This window comes from Antechinus flavipes, chromosome 4 (genome assembly GCF_016432865.1).
Source record: "Antechinus flavipes isolate AdamAnt ecotype Samford, QLD, Australia chromosome 4, AdamAnt_v2, whole genome shotgun sequence".
NCBI classification, from domain to species: Eukaryota; Metazoa; Chordata; class Mammalia; order Dasyuromorphia; family Dasyuridae; genus Antechinus; species Antechinus flavipes.
In genome coordinates, this window is record NC_067401.1 from 176111086 (window position 1) to 176126941 (window position 15856).

The window sequence follows — 15856 nt, forward strand, 5'->3', positions numbered from 1 at the left end:
AAGAAATGAGTTCAAATCCAGGCTCAATCACTAGCTGTAAGATCCCAAGCAATTTACTTAACCAGTATTTGTTTCCATTTCTTCATCTGTAAAATGGGGATATTAATAGCACCAGCCCTTCCTAAACTGATGTGAGGTTAAATGAGATAATATTTATAAGGTATTTTGTATATATCATTATATCATTAATCCATGGAATCAAATATCATCTTTATGCAAATAACTCCTAGAGCTACATATCTACCCCTAGGCTCTCTCCTGATCTCTGTATCATTAATTGCCTATTGGACATTTCCAAATAGAAGCCATATCTTGCTTAGAAAACTTCTGTTGCTCTGGGATATGTAAATCCTGGTTATTGTTAGTAATAGTATTACAAGTAACATTATTGTCATATTTCCTATTTTGAAGATAAGAAAATAGGTATATTTAATATTGAGTAATATGCCTATGATCACAAAGCACCTCAAAATAGAATTTAAATTTGAGTATTCTGGCTCTAAGCTCAGTCAGTGCTCTATTATACTACATTGCCTTTGTAATAACTCATATCAAGTGCTTCTAAACCTTTAAATGCTATGTGAATGTCAGTAATTAGCATTATGATGAGGTATTATGGTAAAGCATATATATGTATATATACATATATATATATATGTAAATTCAATAAATATGTATATATACATATATATATAATATATATATATATATCAATAAATATGTATATATACATATATATATATGTAAATTCAATAAATATGTAAAAATAAATACAAGATAAGGTTGTGGAGGGAAACGATAACAACTGGGAAAATTATATGAAAGAATTCATGTAGAAAATGGGACAACTTCTACTAGCCTAAGCTTTTTATAATTATATATTCCATTTAGATTAAGAGTTTTTTGAGCTTAGAATCATTAATGTTGAACTCAAGGCTCAAGTACCTAATACTACTACACTATGTACAGTTTGTGTGCTCAAAAATTTAAATGAGTTTCAAAAGAAGCAAAGGATTCAAAAAGGTGGAGATGAGAAAAGAGCTCTTTTTAAAGTATAGACAACAACCCTTGCAAAGATACATAGAATAATAATAACTAGCACTTATATAGCATTCTATAAATTATTTTGTAAATATTATATTATTTTATCTTCACAATAACCCTGGGGGGTAAGGGGGTAGATGCTATTATAATCTCTATTTTATAGATGAGGAAACTGAAAGGGCAAGTGACTTACCAAGGATTACACAGCTAGCAAGTGTCAGAGGCAAGCTGAAAAATCAAAAATTTTTTTTACTCTGTACCCATTACTCTATTCACTGCACCACATCAAATATTATCCAATGAGAGATAGCAAGTGTCATGGGCTAGATTAGTGGGAATATGGAGTGTGTGAAGGGAAATATTTTGCAATAAATTCTATAAAGGAATGACAAAAAGGAAGGAAAAAACAAAGAGGTTGCATTTTATCCCAGAGCAACAGAAGTTTTCTAAGCAAGATATGGCTTCTATTTGGAAATGTCCAATAGGCAATTAGTGATACAGAGATCAGTAGAGAGCCTAGGAGTAGATATGTAACTCTAGTAGTTATTTGCATAAAGATGATATTTGATTCCATGGATTAATGATATACTGATGTAAGCAAAAGAGAGATAAAGAAGAGGGTTCAGGACAGTCCTCTGCATTACTCTTAGAGAGAAAGCAACCAAATAGATAGAAAGAAAACATCACAAAAACCCAAAGAAGAGAATATATCCAGGAGTGAATAGTAACAGTTGCAAAGGCTGCAAAAAAAGAATGAAGACTGAGAAAAGACCACCATATTTTGCAATTAAAAGATCACAACTAACTTTGGAAAGAGAAGTTTTGGTGGAGTGATAAGATCAGAATCTAAGCTGCAAAGTGGCCAAGTGAGTGATAGAAGAGGAAGAGGAAGCAACCGACTCATATTCTTATTATTTTTTGTAAACTCTCCTACAGAAAAGGAAACTAACTCAAGAATGTTAGGATTCTTGCTCATTGTAACACATATAATAAGTGTAATGTAAAAATATGATTTCTAATTTCAAACACAACAATTTCTGCTATGCCTATTACCTTCTAGTCACTTGAAAAGATCAGAGTTACATGACAAAATAACTAAACAGAAGAAAAAAGCAACAGCAAATCAAGTATGTGATACAAAAATTGCCTGACAGAAAAATTCTTAACTGTTATAGAAATTTGAAGATGGAAAAAATGAGTGTGGAATAAGGTTAGTTAAATAGTAAAGTTAGTTAAGGTAGACCCTGGTTTGAGTCTTGAAAGAAATAAGTAATATTTGGAGAGATAGCACTGATAAAGTAGGGATACAGAGGAACAGCAATCAGATACTGTTTGTATACTGCCAGGATTTATACTCCAGGTTGACTAATTATATCTTCTCATGCCATCTATTGGGCACTTACCCCTGATTTTAAATGGGTTCTAACAGATTTTATAAGATCCAACACTATTCCATGAAACTCAAGCGAAAAGATGGACATTGATAGGAAAAATATGATCATCTTGCCTCCATGTAGCAGCTGTCAATGTAAACTTTATTATCTGCATTTTTTGAAACTATACAGAACAGTAATATATAGAAGAGGGGATCCTTTCCATTATTTTTAACAAAATAAAAGTTCATGTTGGAATCCCTAATAGTTTCATACTTTAATATAGAGAAAACAAGTAAATACTTAACCTTTTAAAAGTATTCTTATTGTTGGGCACAAACAATATTTGAATAACTTTCACTTAAAATAGTATAGCAATCTGAGGAGAAAGTTGGATTTATTCATTCATCCTATGTATTGGCCTTATATATTTGTTTAAACACTTTTATCATCTTCTTTTCCTTTTTCTTCATCTTATTTTTATCTTTTCCTTTAGCCTATATAATTTTTCTCCTTTAAAATATGATGGAAGCAAAGGAAAGGTCTAGAAAAAAAAATTGCACTAAGAAAATTTCAGGAGCAAAAGAACTTATACATTTGAAGGGATATAAGAAAGCTTTATGGAGAAGTCTGGTATCTGGACTGAGTTTTGAATCACAATGTTCTAAAAGGTGAGGGTGAAAAGAGAGTACGTTTTCAGTGAATTGATGGATATGGGGACTGTTATGTTTTGCTCGCACAGAGTACATGAAGGAAAGTACTGTGAAATAATGCTACAAGAATGTGAATGCCAGGCTAAAGAGTTAGTATTGTACCTTTAGACAATGGGAAGCCTCTAATAATTTTTGAGCAAGGTAATTATGTCATCATACCTGTGAACCAGGAAGATTATTTTATTATTTCTGTGACAGATTAAAAAGTAGAGAGCCTAAAAGACAGAATAACCAGTTAGCAGACTTTTATAAAAGTCCAAAATAAAGATAATAAATAAGAATATGATAAATAAAGAGTATAATAAAATAGGATAACTGATTGAATTTGAGCACTAGCTGCCCTGGGACATGTTACACAACATTACAAATGTGTTATGTACATCCTATTTCTTTTAAATATATAATAAGGTTTTCAAGTAAATTTGTTTTTGTTCTATTATATTACATAATATCTAAGAATATTTTTATAGCAGGTTGTAGCTGGCAGTGTCTCTTCTCCTACACTCAAATAGCTTTGCAGGTTAGTTCTTGTATACACAAACTGAACGCTTATTCATTAGATCTCAACAAGATCTTTCACAGCACTTAGCACTTTCTCTCAGCTTCCTAGCTCACATGCAATTGAATCACTTATTTAGTCTTTAGACTCAGATGCTTCTGTGGTGATGTATTAGAATCCTTACAAAGTGTTAAGTCATTAGAGTTGCTAGAGACAATAATTATCTAATTTAGCATGGTTCAGTATGAATGATCTGATCCTACGAGGAAATGTTATGGGCCAGAACTTGAAACAAGGTACTAAGTGGAATTGAGGAGACAATGTTTAAATCTAGTTTAGCACTGATTTAATCATACAACAAATAATGGTTTCCCAGTGATATAATGATTGGTGTGTACTCAGTGAACAGTACATAAGCAAGACGCTCTCAGGGCCAGACACAGAGCACTCTGGGAGACTGAGAGGCAGGAGCATTCTGGGAGGAAGTCCACAAGCCCAGTCTTGGAAATGGAGTTAGATTCATTCCAACTTTCACCGTGGTGGCTGGTCTCTGCACTTTCCCCACTGAGACCAAGGCTGGTCTGAAAAGCTCTCCTAAAAGCTGCCCAGCCCTAGGCAAGGAGACAAGAGATTCATTCCATCTTCCACCTTTGTGCTGGCTGGAGGCTGAAGAAAGCAGAGGCAAAAGCAGAGACAAAGATACAAGAGCTCTTAGAACCAAGGAGAGAGAAAGGCCTCTAAGAAAGCTAACCGGGCTTGGAAAGAGATAAGAAATAAACAGTTGCATTTTATCAGCTGATTGCATTTGGAGGGATTATTACTTTTAACTGAAACTAAGGCTGCCTCCAGAAAACCTCCCCAAGAAACCTGCTCCCAGAGAGAACCATTATATTTCAAAGAAGAACACCACAGTGATGGAGAAAATTGATGAAGAAAATCTGCAAATATGTACACCTCTATTAAGTGCTAATATTTATGAGTTATTGCATTTTCAAACTTGCTCTGACTCTTCATAAAGCTTCTCTCACAGGATTTTACACAGAAATACAGATGTCTATTCTCAACAAGTACATTTTTTGCTGACTGCTTTGTTTTGCAGATCCTTTGTAGCATAAAGGAATGTTGAATCAGGCTAAACATCAGAAAGGGTAGTTGACACTTGCTTCAGCTTCCAGTCTCAGAGCAATTTGTAAATGTTAAATTAAATATATTTCCTAACAAGGCAAGTGCTATACATATTTTAGAGTTTGGAGCCTAAATAAAAAAGACGAATTATTGATTGATAGCCTGCATGGTGGCTATACCTTTCTTCCTTCTTACTGGGGAGGACAGTGGATTGCTTAAGTTCATGAACTCTAAACTTCAGTAGGATTAAAGATAACTGAGTGTCCAAGTATGGTGCTGATATGGTGAAATCCAAGGAGCAGAAAAATCCCTAGACTGTCTAGGGAGGAGTGAATGCTGGTTCAGGTGAGAAAAATAGAATTTTGTATAGATTAATAGTAAATAAGACTTTTGAGTAGCTTATATACTTTCAGGGAAAGAAGGAAGGGAGGAAGTAAAGGAGGAGAGAAAGAAGGGAGGGTGGGAGGGAGAGGGGAAAAGAGAGAAGAGAGAAAAAGAAGCAAGGAAAGAAGGAAGGAAAGAACAAAGAAATGAAGGAAGGAAGGAAAGGGGAAGGAAGACAGGCAGGGAAGGTGAAAGGAAAGAAGAGAGAGAACCAAGGAAGGAGGGAGGAAAGGAGAGAAGGAAGGAAGGGAAGGAGACAAAAAGGAAAGGAGGGGAAAAGAGGAAGGAAGGAGGGAAGGAAGGAAGGAAGGAAGGAAGGAAGGAAGGAAGGAAGGGAAGGAGGGAGGGAGAGAGGAAGGAAGGAAGGAAGGAAAGAAGGAAAGAAAGAAGGAAGGAAGGAAGGAAGGAAGGAAGGAAAGAAGTAAAGAAGGAAGGAAGGAAGGAAGGAAGGAAAAATTTTGGGTGATAACTATATAAAACTAACCTAGGATCCAGAAAGGATCAGATAAAATCTACTCAAGTGGGATGGAATACTACATTTATCACATGCAGAAACCACAGATTTAGAGCTAGAAGAAACCTTAGATAGTACCTAGTTCAACCTTTTCATTTTAGCAGAGACAAAACTGAGGTCCTGAGAGATTGTGTGACCTACCCAAGGTCATTTAGGTAATAAATAACAGAATTGAAATTTAAACCTATATCCTTGATGCTAAATCTAGAATTTTAAAAATTACATTATGCTGCAACTCCCAGTAGATATGTATGCATATATACAATATATATGAATACATACATGTGTATATGTATATATGTGCTTATGTTATTTCTCTGTGTTGAAGAAGTTAGGGACTCAGTATTCCATGCCAATCAAGGCTGAAATCTGAGAAGAACTAAACATACTGTGTATAGAAGGGATAATTTCTCCTGACAAAATGGTATCTGATCTATTTATACATTGCATTGATTAAAATGTGTTTTTTTTATCAGGTGAAATGTATCCAAGATGCAATCAGGGATAAAAAACTGTATTTCAACTTCCTTGGGGAGGAGATTAAACTGAATCCCTCAGTGGGAATCTTCATAACCATGAACCCTGGCTATGCTGGTCGTACAGATCTTCCAGAGAATCTCAAAGTTCTCTTCAGGTGCAATTCATAATTTTTTAAGGCACAGTTATATTTTATAGTCTCTTCATCTTTGAAGAAAAGCATGTATGATATACCATCATGATTATGTTAATCCACTTTTAACTCCTACTGAAAATGTTCCATGGTTTCTCAATTGCCTCAAACTGCAAACTCTACTTTTGTGTCTGCCCTGAATTTTACCCTTATATACAAAATCCATTGCAAAATAGTTCTGACTGAACTTTTCAGCCTCATTTCCTATTATTCTGCTTTATTCCATTTATATTGTCCTATGTGTCCTTCCCTGAGTACAACCTATTTTGTCATTTCCACATCTTTGCTGATACTGAACCCTTTATCTCAAATGTTCTTTCTTATCAATGGTTCCACAGGTCCAATTCCTGACAATCCCTCAAAGTCTGCTTCATAAAATTTTCTCAGATTATTCCAGTAGGAAGAAATCTTTTATTCCTTTTAAATATCATAACACTTTCCACCTCTTTTATTCTACTATTGAATTCTATGCTGTTTTATAGTTATCTGTACTTACTATTTTATATTTATATCTTAACTATTATGAGATAAGGCCCTGGAATGCTAGACTTATACCACATTCCCCCACTTTTTACATGGCCTTCCAGTTCTTACTAAACATCAGACATGGGAACTATAGAAATGAAGACTACTGTCTTCAAGGAGTTTAAATAACTTTAATATAATTTTTAAAAAAAACTTTAAAAGCTATAAAATGAAGTTCAAAGGTCAATGTAGGCTCAGAGATTCTAATAGAGAGGGATTACTTTTAGCAATAGAAGTCAGTTACTACTAAACACTATAGTACAGTAAATATGGTGACTCTATTAACAATAAACAATAAGCATTTTTAAAAAGCCTTGTACCAGGAATCAGAAGATCTTGTTTCTAGTCCCTATTCTTCCACTGTGTGAATTTTAATATCATTTCATATATCTTATCTTTTTGATACTAAACAATAAAAAACGGCTATTTGCAGTTCCTGTTTTGTCCTCCATTTTCCACTTATGTGATTTTGTGCACATTATTTTCCATTCCTGGAAAAGATTTGTGCTTTTTTGTTTTTTCTAACTGTTGACATTTTTTGGACTCAACTCAGATGCCATGTCCTCATTATATCTTCACTTATTTCTATTGCTAAAATCATATCAAATATCATATCACTGTTTCATCTATAAAATAAGGAGATTGGATTAGGTCAGGAATACCTAGTAATATTTTCATAAGCAACCAGTCAATAGTATATCTTGATTTGGTCAGTTGTAGAACTACAACCACTTATTATATCCTACTTTTAATTATATCCTACTCAAATTAAATGTGAAAGAAGGGAAAAGTTAGATCTGATTCCCTGGCATTTCAAATGTTCATGAAATAGATGAGAGGTATGATGTGTGAATACATCTTCCCTTCCCAACCTGCCCCCAAAGCCATCTCTACTACAGCAGCATAAAATATCAGCAGTTAATAACGTGTACTGAGCTCTTTTTTCCTAGAGTCTACAAATAGAAATTGCTCACCAGTTTATTAACCACCATCAAGAGCTTCCTCCAAAAAAGAATATATGAAACTTTGTGTGCAGTACACACTGGTGGTGAGTTAAAGAACATGTACAGAAAAATGGCATGGACTTCAAAAGAGAAATGATAAATATTGTTCAGAATTCCACTATATAACAACTTTTTTATAGAACTAGACATAATAAAATGCAATTATGTTAATTAAAAGCATGATGCTATCTGCAATCTATTATAGAATTCAAAACCAGTTTCAATTAGACCTCTTTCTAATCAATGGCTCCATTGATAAGACAAAATAACTTTACCATTTTTATGGACTCATTAGTAGAAATGACTATATTTCTAGTCATTTCCTAATGTATAAAGGTCAAAAAAAGAAATAGTTCTTGAATAGCAGTCAGATAGTGGCTACCATCATAAGGAATTCAGAAAAGACTTGGAAGTATGTTTTTTTAAATAAATTGGCCTAGACAATTATGAATAGAAAATAAGAAAGATATGAAATCTTCTATTTTCAAATCTCTCAGAGAAAGATGTGCTATCCCTTCACTTAATAACTAAATTCAGTTGCTGCACCCTGCTTCATCATAAAGTTCTTTATGTCTAACCTCAACTCCCTCCACTATAATTTAAAATATTTTGTTTTGTTTAATTCAAAAACTGTTTCGTTTCTTTCCTGTCTGTGCTTAGACCTTGTGCTATGGTGGTACCAGATTTTGAGTTAATCTGTGAAATTATGTTGGTGGCTGAAGGATTCACTGAGGCACGACTACTGGCCAAAAAATTCATTACTCTTTACCAGCTTTGTAAAGAGCTCCTGTCCAAACAGGTAAGTTCAGAGAACTCGAAAAAGACCTTTGTGTGATACCACCACCATCCTCTGTGATTGCTACAGACATAGGTTTCCATACTCTTTAAAACATTGTGATTTTACACCAATATCTATTTGTTTCTTTTGAAGAGTATTCTCATATTTTTCCATTGTCTATGTTCCAACTATGGGTTTTATCCCGTAAACTTTTATAATATTCGTAAAATTATCTTTACATCATTATTTTATGTCTAAGAGGAAGCAGATATAATGGTACCTGTGATCCAGTCAAATTATTCTTCTCTATGTTATTCACATAGGACTTTTTCCATTTCTGAGTCTTTGTAGAAACTGTCTCCTATCCTTAGAATAGACTCCCACCTTGTCTCCAACTTATGAAATCTTTCTTATCCTTAAAAAAGTCATTTCAATCATCATTCTATATAAAATTTTTCCTGATTATCCCAAATACTCCTGACCTCCACCACTAAATTTAGTTTAACTAATTTGTTTTCATTTATATTCCATTTAAATTTATTCTTTTTACATGTAATATAGCATAATACAATTTGTCTTCCTTGATAGAATGTAAATTCTCACAGGCAGGGATTATTTCATTCTTTGTATTTGTATCCCAAGTAGCTTTCATAGTGTTTGACACATAGTACCATAGATAAATACTTGCAGATTGATTAATGGCCAAAACCCACCTTTCTTCTGAATTTCCCAATTTCTGTTTCATGGCACAAAAATCTTCCATTTACTCAGATTCACAGTGTTGACAATATCTTCAACTTGTCACACTTTCAACCCTCATATCCAATCAGTCACCAATTTTTTTTTAATAAATTTTATTTTATTTAATAATAACTTCGCATTGACAGAATCCATGCCAGGATAATTTCTACACGACATTATCCCTTGCAATCACTTATGTTTCGTTTTTTTCCCCTCCCTCCCTCCTCACCCCCCCCAGGATGGCAAGCAGTCCTATATATGCTAAACATGTTGCAGTATATCCTAGATACAATACATATTTGCAGAACCGAACAGTTCTCTTGTTGCACAGGGAGAATTGGATTCAGAAGGTAAAAATAACTCGGGAAGAAAATCAAAAATGCAAATAGTTCACATTCATTTCCCAGTATTCCTTCTTTGGGTGTAGCTGTTTCTGTCCATCATTTCTCCAATGAAACTCAGTTAAGTCTCTTTGTCAGAGAAATCCACTTCCATCAGAATACATCCTCATACAATATCGTTGTCGAAGTGTATAATGATCTCCTGGTTCTGCTCATCTCACTTAGCATCAGTCCATGTAGGTCTCTCCAAGCCTCTCTGTATTCATCCTGCTGGTCATTCCTTACAGAGCAATAACATTCATATACCACAATTTACCCAGCCATTCTCCAATTGATGGGCATCCATTCATTTTCCAGTTTCTAGCCACTACAAACAGGGCTGCTACAAACATTTTGGCACATACAGGTCCCCTTCCCTTTTTTAGTATCTCTTTGGGGTATAAGCCCAATAGAAACACTGCTGGATCAAAGGGTATGCACAGTTTGATAACTTTTTGGGCATAATTCCAGATCACTCTCCAGAATGGCTGGATTCGTTCACAACTCCACCAACAATGCATCAATGTCCCCATTTTCCCGCATCCCCTCCAACATTCATCATTGTTTTTTCCTGTCATCTTAGCCAATCTGACAGGTGTGTAGTGATATCTCAGAGTTGTCTTAATTTGCATTTCTCTGATCAATAGTGATTTGGAACACTCTTTCATGTGAGTGGTAATAGTTTCAATTTCTTCATCTGAAAATTGTCTGTTCATATCCTTTGTCAGTCACCAATTTTTGTCATTTATAACTCCACAAATTTTTTACATTTATCCTATTTTCTTTTTTTTGTTATTCATATGATAAAACTACTTCAGGCCCTTATATCCTCTTATATGGAAAACTGCAGAGACCTCCAACGAGGTCTCATTACTTCAAATCTCTCCCCACTCAATTTCATACTGCACACAGATGCCTAAGTGATTTTCATATAGCACACATCTGTGATATCTCATCATTACTCAGTAAATTATAATGGTTCCCTATCACTTTTAGAATCAAATCAAAACTCTTCTATTTAGTTTTTAAGGCCTTTCACAATCTGGCCCAATTTATTTCTCCCTTCCATTTTGGAAAATGGAAAAGCATTTATATAGTGCCTACTATGGCTCTATGCTAAGCACCATACAAGCCCTTGATTATTCTGAAGTACTTATTAGTTTATTATAAAGTGCCTATTATTTTAAGCATATTATTTGATCTTCACAATAACTCTGTAAGGTAAATGCTTTTATTATCCTCATTTTGCAGATTAGGAAGGTGAAACACACAGAAGTTAAATAATTTGCCCAGCATCACACCGATGATTAGGGTCTAAGACCATATTTGAATTCAGGTCTTGAAGAATCCAGGCCTAACTTCATCCATTCTACCTGCTGCACCATCTCAATGTCTTAAACAAGTTGGTATTACCAGTCTCACCAGCTTTCTCTCCCATTTTTATGCTTTTGTATCCAGGGTCCCCCACACTTGGACTGTTTTTTCTCCCTACATTGACTTCTTAGAATTGCTTATGTCCTTCAAAACAAAGCTCATGAGTTACCTTCTCCCTGAAGCTTTTTCCTTATCCCTCCAATTACAATGCCCTCTATCTCAACATTTTGTTGTATTTATTAATTTGTATTTGTTATATATATATATATATATATATATATGATTCTATGTCTACACCATTTCCCTAGAAAGAGTGGCTCCCTCCTTTGATGGTAGGGAATGTTTCATTTTTGCCTTAAATCTTATACTTAATACAGGATCTTGTACATGCTAGGTGTTTAATGGTTATATGTTTGATTTATTAAAATATGTATATTAGAAACACAAAAAAGAAACCTTAGAGGGATGAAATAAAGATGAAGCAAACCATTTTAAAATAATTTTTATTTTACTTTAGTTGTTAACAACTATACAAACCAAGGGAGGTTGGAAAGGCCTGCCTGATTGGAAAGGGCTATGAGCAGAAAAAGAATAGAGGCAGGCTGTTGCTACAAATGAGTTAAACCACTCTTCTGCTCTTAATTCTAATATTGTTTTAATGTACCTCATTTTTGCCTTATATCAATATCTTGCTTATACCAAAAGAAAATTTAGTAGGATGCCTTCTTTTTCTTATTTTTCTACCAATTTATATGATTAAAATTAATAGAGTTCTCTTATAAATCTCTTTAACCCAGAATTACTTTTTTAGTTCATTTATGGCTTGTTTAATTTACTTTTCTGATATTAGACTATGTAAACTCTCCTGTTAACTTGAGAATTTTATAGTTTTCAAAATATTTATTCAAATATTCTTTATTTCTTCTTCATTTATTGTTAATTCTCCTTTTGTTTTTCACTTTTTATGCTAATAATTTTTCTTTTTTTAAAAAAATCATATTAGCTAAATTATTCCTCAAAAGAATAGCTCAGAGTTTATTAATTCAAAGGTTTTAAACAATTATTTTGCTTTTAGTTTTGTTCATCTCTTCTTTGCATTTCCAAATTTTTATTTTAATGTTTAATTGAATTAATTTTTTAATTTAATTTAGCCCATTTCTTTGATCTGCTCGTTCTCTTTTGTTGACTAAAGTATTAAAAATTATAAATTTTTAAATAAGGACTGTTTTGGCTGCATCCCATAAATATTAGTCTATAATCTATGATTGTTTTTAATTTAATTATGAATACATATTTTTTGTGTGTATTTTTATGGTTGTTTCTTTAATCCACCAATTCCTTAAGATTATCATTCAGTAACTAATTGATTTTAAACCATTCGTCAAAGGCCCTTTATATGTGTGTGTGTGTGTGTGTGTGTGTGTGTGTACATACATAAATGTGTATGTATGTATGTGTATATATATATATATATATATACATATATATATATATATTTAGTATACTTTTTAATTAATAGAACATATGCATGGGTAATTTTTCAACATTGTCCCTTGCAATCCTCCCCTAGATGGCAGTCACATACATGTTAAACATGTTAAAGTATACCTTAAATACACGTGTATACATCCGACAGCTCTCTTATTGCACAAGAAAAATCAGATTTAGAAAAGTAAAAATAACCTGGGAAGAAAAAGAAAAATGCAAGTAGTTCACATTCATTTCCCAGTGTTCTTTCTCTGAATGTAGCTGGTTCTGTCCATCATTGATCAAATGGAACTGAATTGGATCTCCTCATTGTCAAAGATACCCACTTCCATCAGAATATATCCTCATATAGTATTGTTGTTGAAGTGTATAATGATCTCTTGGTTCTGCTCATTTCACTTAGCATCAGTTCATGTAAGTCTCTTCAAGCCTCTCTATATTCAACCTGCTGGTCATTTCTTACAGAACAATAATGTTCCATAACATTCATATACCACAATTTATCCAACCATCAATTGATGGACATCCATTCCATTTCCAGATTCTAGCTACTACAAAAAGAGCTGCCACAAACATTTTGGCATAACAATGAAAGAAAGACCCCAGAATAAAGGTTTGTCTCATATAAAGTATAAACACCTGCAGACTAGCTCCCCTGAAATAGCAGGTCTGGAGATATGGGGCTAGTTGGGTCCAGAGCTGGCCTCAGTCTGAACCAAAGAACTTTCATCTCCTGGAAACTGCAAGAGTCAGGGAGTCTGAGACCTGGAAGATTGAAGGAACCTCTTCAGATAAGAAATGCCAGTCTCAGCTGCACTGCTGAGACCCAGTTATGGATGAGAAGGAACCAGTATATCTCTAGTAAGTGTGGAAGCAGTGAGACAGAGTGGCTGCTGGCTGCAAACACTTATAGGAGGTGGGAATTCTTGGTTATGATTTCCAGGTAAGGGAAAGAACTGAAGTGAGGCAAGAGGCACTATCCCCTTCTTGCCCCCAGGACTAGAGGTGAATACACTAACTAGCTCATATTTTTTAAATGAGCAGGCAATGGAATAGGGAAAGCAGGGTTTTGTCTTTAGAAGAGGATATTGAAGTAAAAAAAAAAAAAAGCTTCTCCTCCAAAGAATAATATTAAATGGTTACCTGCCCAAAAATAAGTCATAGAAGAACTCAAAAAAGATGTTAAAAATCAAATAAGAGAGACTGAGGAAAAACTTTAAAAATAAGAACAATCCAAGGAAAACAAGATGATGAAAATAAAGTTAATTAAAGGAGTTTAAATTAAAGTTTAAAAAAGGAGATTCAGAGTCTTGAGGAAGAAAATAACTTTTGAAAATTAGAATGCAGCAAGGGGAAGCCTGTGAAGTTATGAGACCAAGAAATAATAAAAGAAAACATAAATAATGAAAAAATAGAAGAGAATTGAGACATTTCAAAAGAAAAACAATGTATCTAGAGAAGAGTAAGAGAGATCATAAAAATAATTGGGCTGAAATCTATGACCAATTAAAAAAAAAGTAAATAGCAATGTTGATACAATAATGCAAGAGATAATTAAAGAAAATTGTCCTGAAATTATAGAAGAAGAGGAAAAAGTAGAAATAAAAAACTGCATTAATCACTACCTGAAAGAGATCCTACAAGGAAAACATACAGAAACATCATCACTAAATTTCAAGAATTCAAGATCAAAGAAAATATTTTACAAGCAACAAATAATAAAACCAAAAAATTCAAATATCTTGGCACTACAATTGGATTTGCATAAGACCTATCAGCAGCTAGAATAAAAGACCACATATTCTGGAATATTATATATCAATAATAAAAAGAAAATAATACAGCTAAAAATATCATACTCAACAAAATTAAGTATAATATTGAATGAAAAAATGGACATTCAATGAACTGTCAGATTTTCAGGATTTATCACAAATAAACTTAACTTAATATGGAATTTGAAATATAAGAGCCATCCTCAAAGACTAATTTCAAGGGATTCAATAACAACAAACTGTTTAGAGAGACTGGAGACTCCAGACTCCAGGATCCAAGATACATCTTTGGCAAGCCATGTGGCAGCTTGCCTGCCTCCTTCACTTCTCCCCCTAAAGACCAAAGACTTTGATTTATCCTGACTCTGGCTGACTCTGAGGCCCTTCAGGGAGCTAGCCTGTACTTTACATTTGGCACCCAACATGGACCAAGGACCCTAATTTTAGTGGAGAAGTCCCTGTGACCATGAAATAGAATGAGTATTAAAACAGACAAACAGGAAACTTACTTTGTTAAGAACCAAATTAGTAATTTTCCTATTCTAGCTGAAATGGAACAGATATTAGGAAAATATTCTCCCTATAGAAAGCATATTTAGACTAATAAAGAGACAATGTTTGCTGGCAACTTGGGAGCAGATTTGGTGGACTCTTAGAAACATTAGAATGCAATGCCCCTTCTTTCTTCAAAGAGGAAGAAATAGAGGCAGATAATTGGGAACTAGTAGGAGATCAACTATGTGATTATAATGATAAAGGTCCTGATTCAATTTCTAAGGAAACATTCTACATATACAACATAATATAATTGGCCTTAAAGAATCCCACAAGTTCTAGAAAAAGGAAAAGTTCTAAGGAGAACAGTCAAACAAGGAAGCCTGTGAAGAAAGAGGAAGAAAAGGAAGAGGTAATGAAAATATCACCAAAAGGCATGGGGAGTTAAGTGAATTTAAAGGGCTTGGTGATTCTTACTCTCACAGCCCAGCTTCAACTCCGCCTACACCAGAGCAGGCTCTTGACTCTCCCCCATCAACTTTACCTTCCTGGGTGGAGGGAAGAGGAAATGGAGGAGGGGAAGTTATATCATCAGCACCTCCCCCCCCCCCCAGCAATGAAACCCCACCATGATGAACCTCCCCTCTCCCATGATTTGATTGCAAAAGGCACTACTTAAAGCCAAAGAGAAAGGGCACAATACAGCTGATTTGAGAATAGAAATGTATCATGTGATTGAACAGCTTAACTCTTCAGGTCAAGAAAGGAGAAGATACATTCCTTTTAATCTAGAAATTATCAAAGACCTAAAAAAGGCTTGCACTCTTTATGGGTCTACATCATCTTATGTTAAGACGTTATTACAAACTTTGACTTATGAAATTTTAATCCCTAGTGACTGTAAATCTATAGCAAGGACATGCTTAGAACCTGAACAAAAGTTGTGGCTTTCTGAATATAGCAAACTCTGTAGG

At 33.9% G+C, this 15856-nt stretch overlaps 1 protein-coding gene across 1 annotated transcript in view; it reads left to right on the top strand.

The window, feature by feature from the left end:
- DNAH9 (dynein axonemal heavy chain 9) overlaps positions 1-15856 on the top strand; it is a 581066-nt gene that overhangs the window by 253096 nt on the left and 312114 nt on the right. The window contains exons 29-30 of the mRNA XM_051995550.1: positions 6129-6286; positions 8512-8650. Coding sequence (XP_051851510.1) covers positions 6129-6286; positions 8512-8650 — 297 coding nt within the window. The remainder of the gene's footprint in view (positions 1-6128; positions 6287-8511; positions 8651-15856) is intronic.